Here is a 9465-nt window from a genome sequence, read left to right on the forward strand (position 1 = left end):
ATTTGTCAACAGAGTTGTTGCGTTTTTTCTTTCTGTGTGCTAACAATTTTGGCGGTGTTTCCGTATTGTAGCATTTCTGCAAACAATTTCTGTTACCAAGGTCTGCGCCGAAATTGTCAAAAACAGAAATTGTTTGCTGGGTATATATATATCAATATATAAATATTGGTCGGGACCTGAATATCTCAGAAAATATACGTTTTACAGAAAAGTGTTTCAGACCAAAGTTGTAAAGGTTAAAAGGATTAATGGTAATTATTTACAATAAGGACGATCTCACCGATTATGATGACCTTGAAATATGTTGTCAAATATAACATTCTGAACAACTTTTCTTTGTACATATGATCAACGCTCGGCTTTAGTTTTCGAGATATTTATAAAAACCTAAGTACATATCTAGGTGTTAAAGCACAGAGACTAAGCCCGTCCTTGTAATATAGTTTTGAACTAATCCAGTGAAAGCAGTAATTATTGTACACTTTTACAGAAAAATATTACCAAAAATTACTAAAAAATGTATTATTAGAGAAGTATTGGAAACTTCTGAGTATTTTTCTAGTGATAAATTCCCATTACTAAAAACTGGATAATATTTAGTAGTAATATTTTTGTATGTTGTAATATTATTACCACCAATGTTCTAGTATTTTATTACTGGTGCTTATTCAATATGAATAATTCTAATATTACTAAATAAAAAAGTTACTCTTTGGAGGACTGATACAGTTTGCCGATCAACTGATTAACTCGATGAAAAGTACCGGAACCTAGAAAAAAATCCTGAAGTGATGGTAGTGTTACGTCCTGGCCCATGGATACGGTCGGGCTATGGTGGTACGCAACAGCTGGACGTTTTATTTCAGATGCTCGCCACAGAAGATGCGGAAATCTATCTGTGTGCAAGCCGAGCGAGTTGTTTATACTCACGGACGGGTCAACGGCGCGTGCCGATATTACTCCGTCCTTTGTATTCTCGCTCGGTGGTCTCTTTTTAAAGTCAGCGGTCGCTCCAAGGACTAGGGACGAGACCGTGCGATTGGTGGGACGGGAAAATGTGCGAGGTTAAATCTTAATTAGTTATTACACAGTTTATTCTTCCTCTCTTTCTTATTCTAATATATTTATTTCATTTATCATCTATAAGTACAGTAATTGTCGAACTAGTTTTTTTTTACATGAGGTGGTGAGCTGTTGAGTGTAACGCGAGCTTTACAATAGCCGGTAGGTCATCACTCTTAGGCCGGGTGGAACGTGTCGTATGTGCGTATATGTATATGTGTGTGTTTTAAGGCCCCCGGTGGAAGTTACAAGTGTAATGCTGTCATGGTGTGTGTGTGTGTGTGTAGCCGATCCGTGGCTTGAATTTATTTAAGGAAAATTTCTAGATTAACGGGTAAGAGGATAGTATTGGTGGAAGAAGGCTCCGGGAACATGAAGGTGAACATTGCAATATGGGGGGATAACGAAAATTATTTCGGAGAAGGGGAGATTGGGTGTGATTCTATCGAGTTCCGCGGGTGTTACGTGATTGAGGTCTATGGTGAATCGGCCAGGGGGTATTGGTGAGGATAGGGGGGAGTGGTGAGGGGTCGTCTGACCGAGAGGAGGCAGGGAAAGGAGTGAAGCGTTGAAGGATTGTCTCTAGTTCTGAATCGGAATCGGAAAGAGGGGCAGGAGGCGAGTTTCGGAGAGGAGGAGGGTTTTCAGGGGACACGGGGATGTTCTTCTAGGGGTACAGGAGAGTACGAAGGAGGCTCGTACCACGAATCGGCGTCGCTTTCGTAGCCCGAGTTTGTTGGCTGTATATGTATGGTTTGCGTGTGAGTGTGTGTGTGTGTGTCGTAATCTCGGTCTGAGTGGCTGCCTCCCTAACCGTAATGCGGGTTGGAGGGGGGCAGGGTTGTGGAGGCCTGTTCGGCTCCGCTTGAAATAGCGCGAGGGCGGCTCGTCGCAGGGCCCGATTACGTAGAATGCGGCGTGCTCTTACCGCAGCGCGGGAAATTCCGTGGTTGTTCACTTGAATCAATTATAATTTTTTTTTGTTTTATAAGGAAAATGCCTAGTTTTCTAAGAGCAAACCTACAGTCGATCTCTGAATGTAAATTCGACTGTGAGGTTTCTCTCTATTTTGTTATTCCGTTCCTTTTGAGAGGGGGGGGGGTGGTTGTACCGATAACTTAATCCACTTACTATTTGTTGGCGGTTTCATCGGTGTGAAGACCCGTGCCGTTGCTTGAGCTCGATCGCAGTTCTTCAGTCGCAGCAACCGGGCGTCTAGGCTGGAATCGGTGGTTGACTCGCAGTTCGCACTTGTTCCTCGGTTGCAGCGGCGGGGCGTCTAGGCTGGGTGGTCAATTCGCATTTTGCACCGGTTCCTCACTTGTCACAATTTTTTACTTTTTCTTCTGAGCACTCCGGATTCTTTCTGCTTCTGTTCGCGGGAGTGTCGTTTTATATGCGCTTTTTGGTAGCCACGGGGCTTCCAATCAGAGCGCTTGATCGGTTCGCCCGCTTCCACCAAAAACGGTGGTGATTTCTAATTTGTTAAAAGACTATTAAAGTGGACACCATCTGTGCGACAGCGTCTNCTGCTTTTGCAGCTGGTGTTTAAACTAGATAATTTTTGTTCGGCAGAATTGTTTATTAGAGGGTCTCGAGCGGTCCTACCCGTTGAAAACTTCCCTTCCGGAGATAAGGAGATTTATTAATTTTGCTTAGTTGTTCTTGGCACATGTGAATTGTTATTGCATGTGTCCAGCATTTGTTCGGCCGCGGAGCTTGAATTTTCGTTCCCGGATTTATTGTTTTATTTCGTTAGGGAGCGCGGTTTCGTTCTGTATTCACTCAATTTTTACTGTCGCGTGTTTTCTCAGATCGATCTCCTATTCTCTATCCGGGAGTTTCCTGTTTAGTCTCCGTTTTATCTCTGCGCTTTTGTTTAAGATAAAATTCGATTCTACCGAGTGTTCACCATACTGCGTTGCATAAAGAAGGGAACCGTGGAGTCGCAGGACGTAACAGTAGGATTCGAACTAGAGATCTTTACATTCGCAGCCCCTGCACTTACAAGGGGAGTATACACCCTTTGAGTCATCGATTTTGACGAAACTTTGTAGGAATGTAGTATGGATGGAGAAGCAACAAATGCTATTCGGAGATGACGCACCTCTCAAGCGTTTAGGAGAAATTGCGGTTTGAAATTTAGCACGTACCATAAGTAGAGTTCCAAAAAGAAGTTTACCGAAGTGATGGCGTGACGCAGTGGATTTTTCCGGGGAAGATGTGCAGCTCCTCCTGCTTACGCGCTTACAACACAAACAAAAAGAACAACATGAAGAATGATGTGTAATTGTAAGATAAATTTAACTAAAGATTTTTGTAAATATCTCAAAAACTAAAGCTGAGCGGCGGTCATATGTAAGGAAGAGTTGTTCAGAATGTTGACCTTGACAACATATTTCAAAGTCATCAAAATCGGTGAGGTTTCCCTTAATAGAAATAATTACCGGATCTACTTACTGATTGTATCAGTGTGATATTGGGCCAAGGTCAGGTCAAGGTCACATCAATTTTTTTAATGAAATTTTCTATTTTTTATTTTAAATTATTATAGCTTAATTCAAGAGCTTTCCAAAATACTATAATAAAGTTTATTTTTATTAAGCACTTTTTGAGTTATGAAAGTTGAATTTTAGGGTTGGTTTATAATAGTCCTAACCGTAATCCGGTGCCGTAGTCATAATGGCCTGTAAAAAGGCTGTTTATAATAGCCTTCTTACAGATTATGGTACTGGTCGATACGTTACACGTTCGTTAATTCCATCACCACCTAACCTAATTTACACATATATGTGTATTATTCCACATATTTTGCAATTACTTGCATAATTTCTATTTTACAATGTATAAGATTTTTTTTGTTTAAATGTTTCAAGTCAGCATAGATTGAGTTACAAAAATCGTTCAAGGAACTATCTTCCGCGGTCGAAGTATTTTTGTCAGTTACGCATTTTTTAAATATATCAACGGCTTTATTCATTTTGGCAGATACTTTATTTGAGAAGTCTTTTTGAGATATAGAAGTAGTGGATCTGGAGCGCGAGCGTTTTGCTGCTGGTGATTGGGTAGTTTCTCTCGAAGTGCGATCCTCGTTTATTGATACGTCGTCAAAATCCTGTATATCTGAAAATTGAATGAATGTTATTTTTAATGTAGTATTATTATATTTCTACTTGAAACAAATTATTTTAATATTTCAAGAGAGTAAATAATTAAATAATTAATGCATTTTGAAAAATTCATCAGTTATACAAAATCAATCTCTGCGATACTTTATACGTTCAACATAAAACATTTATCATTGCTACAATCGAAAGTGTCTATTAGTATATAGAGATTTGAAGAAAATTACAAAATTTTAGTCACATACCAGTTTGCTTTTCCAGTTTGCTTTCTAAATATTCTTCTGATGTTTCATCAAGATATTGAACATTTCCAAAAGCTAATTCTTCACTATCGTGGCTCTGAATTTCTTGAAAACAATTTTCTTTGTAGGAATCATTTGAGAATGTGGAGCATCTTGAATCTTCTGGTGGCTCGACGTTTCCAAATGTTTTCCGTCGTTTTACACATTCATGTAAAAATGACAAATTTTTCATTAATGGCCATTCTTTATGGTCCGATGCTCCTGATCCCGATCGTATTTGTTTGCATCGTTCTTTTGAAAATCTATTTCGCAAAGCAATCCAGCGATCTCTACATTCGGAACCTAGATAACAATTATAATTATTTAATACTGTTTTTCACTAAGTATTTGTATTTATATAATTTTATATGTGACATATTCAGTATGCATTACATCAACTTATTAAAAACAATATAAATTAATAAAAGTAATTGTTGAAAACCAGTTATTTATCAGAATGGAAACTCTATATCTTTTTCAGTAAAAACAAAATAACCTAACTTTTGTTTGCATATACAAAACAAACAGGAATTTGAGACTTTGATGTTAATATTTTTATGATACCTAATATTTACTAATATATTGTAATATATTGTACTCACTTGATATGTTCAATTTTTTGCTGATAAATTGCCAAGAGTTCTACAACATTTCTGTTCTTATAATCTTTATCTTTTTTATCGTATAAACGCCGAAATTGTTTGACCCAGAAGATCAAATCGAAAGTTGTTTTTCTCTCTTTTCTCGTTTCTTTTTTTTTTGTTTTCCAAAACGATTTTTTGCAATCGTACGGTGTCGTACATATATCAAACTATAGTTTGTATATGTACTAACTATAGCACGTTCCGTTTCATGCCTATGCGCGCATTTTATCTATAGTACACTATAGTATCGTGCTTCGATTGTGCATCATTAAAATTATCGAATTGATGAATATCATCCTGCTTCGTGTAATGGTTCATCTGATTAATGAAACTGTTTATGATTAATAAAATATATTTTTTATTCATTTGTTTTTTATGTTAATTTTCTTTATTCGAATTTGTTAATTTTTTTAAAAAATGTCTGCAATTTAAGTACTTTTTTATAAATAGCAATTCTGCAAACAAATTTTCAAGATAGAGAGAAAAAAAGAAAAATGTTCATTTTTAATCAAAAATAGACAAAATGTCAAAATTTATTATTATTTATATTAATATTTATTAATTTATGTAATTATTGAATGGAAAATTTGTATTCTAAGTAAAAAAAACCTATCTATCGAGACTCGAACCGTCGATCTTAAGAGCATGAGTCGGGCGCGCCACGTTGACTTCCATATAATCCCAGATAGCACATGAATGTCCATAGGATATCTAATGGACGTTCAAATTCAGACATCAGGACGTCCTTGGATGTCCGAATAAACTCCAATGGACGTCCACTGATTGTCTTATGGACATCCATTTTTGACAATTTCGGTTATCCATTTGTTTTCCAAAAATAAACCTAAAAAAGATAATTTTAGCGTAATTTCACAGTAATATTAACATGTCCACCGATATGCATCACGTTACTGTGATATATAAAAAAAAAGAAAAACCAATGGCACATCACCTTGTGGAAAAAGAATTTAAAAAATTAATTCAAAATTTCATTTAACTTAATTTTTAGAAGCCTGATTCAGGTTATTAATCAACTGATTAACTCGATTAAAGATACCAATCCCGGAAAAAATCTTAAGGCAATAGTGAGATTTGAACTCGAGACCTCCATACTCGAGACCTCGCAGCCCTTGCACTCAGTCAGTGAGACCACTTGTTCTTTTCTAAAATGTAATTATTTTTATCTACTTATTCTCAAACTATCCTACGCACTTTATTTATTATTTAAATTATTATTTTATTAAAAATAGTGCAGAGCAATGTACCTGTACCAATAGATAAAAATAGTTTTTTTATTATTATTGAATATAATTTAAAATACCTTTTCACAACGTAAATAAATTTTTTGTTAATACTGATATACTGATTATTATAGTCAATACTTAATATAATATATAGCAAATAAAATATATGACAATATGTATACACATTTATGTGTATCATTATTATATAATAATAATAATTATATAGTAAAAATGTTATACATACATAAAGTGTTTTTTTTTTTTATATAATACATTTTAAAAACAAAGCGTTTATGTTTCAAACAAAAATTGTAGGAATTTTGCAACAATGTAGCAAAAGATATATGTATCATATTATATATAATTAAAATACGATGCGATGTATGCAACTTGCCAAATAGTAAATAACATCTCTAACGTTCATTAGATATAATAAAAACACATTTATATATAATCTTGCTACTTGGGATGCAATACAATATTACCGGTAATATTTCAGTATTATACATAAATGTAGTTTATCGATAATATTATTGTAATATTGTATTATAATATTCAATATTACTAATATATTGCAATATTACTGGGATATTTCCGTAATATTACGTGCTATATAAGTATCTCATCATTTTATCTTTATAGTTCATTGGACAAAAACAAAAGTAGAATGATGCAATAGCGCTGAAAACGCTTTCCGAACTCGCTCATTCTTATTTCAAGATTGTACACATGATAGATACATAAAGAATTTCTTTAATACAATATATCTGTCAGACATAATTAGTTAACATGTATATACGATTACTTTTTTTACTATGTAACACTTTTTATAGATGTGTGAGAGTCACTTCATAATTTGTATAAATTTGTAGATATGAAAATAAGATTACTGCAGATAGGCTGAAGAGCAAATATATCTTATGGACGTCTAAATATTGGTTATTAAAAGACATCCGAAATCGGATATACGATGGACGTCTAATTCATGTCCGCGGACGTGCGACCATAAATTGGACATAGAACGAACGTCCATAAGACATCCTGTGCTATCTGGGATGGTATACAAGTTTTGCTTATAAGGCGCTCAGAAATTTTTGACCTCGATTTTTTCGAAAACGCTTGAGTAGTGCGTCTTATTGCTTTTGCTCAATAACGGTTCATAGTAAGGTCTATCTACAAAAAAAATTTTATTGAAATTGGTGAGGTCATCACCGTAAGGTCCCCTTGTTAGATAATTTACAAAAGATACTACATTTTTATCTGAGATACAGATAAAGATGTCATATATTTTAATTACTTAGATAAAGATAAAATAAAACAATTATCACATCTAGAGATGAACATCTAGATAATTTTATCTAGATAACGGAAAACACTGGTGGTACACTTTGAATAATGCTAATACCGGCGGTATTCTAATATTCATCCTCTATAACTCAAAAAATACTTAATGAAGTTAACCTTACTTTTAATGTTTTGGAAAGCTTTTGAATCAAGCTATAAGAATCTGCAATAAAAAATAGAGAGTTTTATTTAAAAAATCAATGTGACCTTATGTTTAACCTGATGTTGGTGGCGTCATCCAAGGTCACATGATACAATCTCTCAGTAAATAGATCCTTTTAATCACTATAACTTTTGTCTGAAACACATTTCTGTAAAACTTTATATTTTTTTAAATATTTAGGAGTCCCGATCTTTTTGAAACACTTTGTATATGTACATACACATATACACAGTGCCTGATAAATTTTGACACAGTCGAAGTGTGAAGATAGATTGGATTAATCTGAACCAAAAAATCATGTACCATTTTGCAAACTTTGCAATAGTTATTGAGTTTATTAATTAATACAGATGACTTAATGAGCACATGGAAAACAATAGTCCGGACTCAGTAGATGTGTATAATTTTCAGTTGTAAAGAAAAATGACTTACTTCATGCAATCTTCTAAGAGATGAAGAGAAACGAAGCAAACAAGCCAATAGTGAAGGACACAGCTTATTGCGATCAGCTGATTTTCACAACTGAAAATCATATATGCGCCTACAAGATCTAGATCATTGCTACCACGCCCTCATTGAATTACATGTATTAATTAATTACTCAATAATTATTACAAATTTTGCAAAATGGTACATGACATTTCGGCTCAAATTAATTCAATCTATCTTCACACTCCGGCTGTCAGAATTTTTCAGGCATTTTATATATACAGGATGTCCGACAATTACTTTAACATCTCTCGTAGCCAGAAGGAATAAAACTGATAAGAGAATCTCGCGAACCCGATAATCCTGATTTTGACAAAACTTTGCATACATTTAAGAGGAGTCAATAGATGAATAGTGACATATTCAGGTGCTGCTCAAAAACAGTTTTAAGGAGTGAAATCACGGTAAATATACAGAATAGGAGAGCCCCCTCCGATCGGCTTCTCGTTCACATATATTGTAAATATGACTTTTCTGAGAACGTTTCTAAAAATTTTAGCCGTCGCTCATTGTTTATAAAAAAGTTATGATCACAAAAAGTTTCATAAATAAATCTTTCTTCTCGACAACATGTACATTTTTTGTGTGTTGAGAGCATGTAGGCAGAGGGAGCTCTCTGCTCTCCCCCTGCTCACCTCTAAAAAAAATAGAAAACGACTTCTGATTAAGTCACTAAAAATCACGTATGTACATACTATCGACATGAAGCTGTAATCAAAAGTTGTTTTCAATTTTTTGTCGAGGGGGAGCAGGGAAGAGTGGCAAAGCCCCAAATTAAAAAAAAAAATTGTTTAAAAAATTTATAAAAACAAATTGTTTTAAACAATTCTATTAATGTAGATAAATGGAGGTGTTTATACCATAAAACATTTGTATAAAACAGTTTTTGAAATCTCTAGTTTTCGAGATACACCGAGAAAAATGCAAAACTATTTTACACATGATTAGTGTTTTACTCTTTAGCAGGGACTTATACCGGTATGCAAAATACCGGTATTTTACCGATATTTTTGGGTAATGAAAACTCTTATGCAAACCGAAATGCAGATATACCGGTATGACGTCATACCGGTATACGATAATACCGGTATATTTACCCATATTTACCTATAT

The 9465-nt window shown here is 34.5% G+C and overlaps 1 protein-coding gene across 1 annotated transcript in view; it reads left to right on the forward strand.

Annotated features, from left to right (window-relative positions):
* Positions 1 to 3201, forward strand: part of LOC109861239 (isthmin-1-like) — a 10325-nt gene extending 7124 nt beyond the window's left edge. The window contains exon 4 of the mRNA XM_020440797.1: positions 3120 to 3201. Within this exon, the coding sequence (XP_020296386.1) occupies positions 3120 to 3201 (82 nt within the window). The remainder of the gene's footprint in view (positions 1 to 3119) is intronic.
* Positions 3202 to 9465: the final 6264 nt, after the last annotated feature.

Source organism: Pseudomyrmex gracilis, unplaced genomic scaffold, assembly GCF_002006095.1.
Source record: "Pseudomyrmex gracilis isolate BER0280 unplaced genomic scaffold, ASM200609v1 scaffold_654, whole genome shotgun sequence".
Lineage (NCBI taxonomy): Eukaryota > Metazoa > Arthropoda > Insecta > Hymenoptera > Formicidae > Pseudomyrmex > Pseudomyrmex gracilis.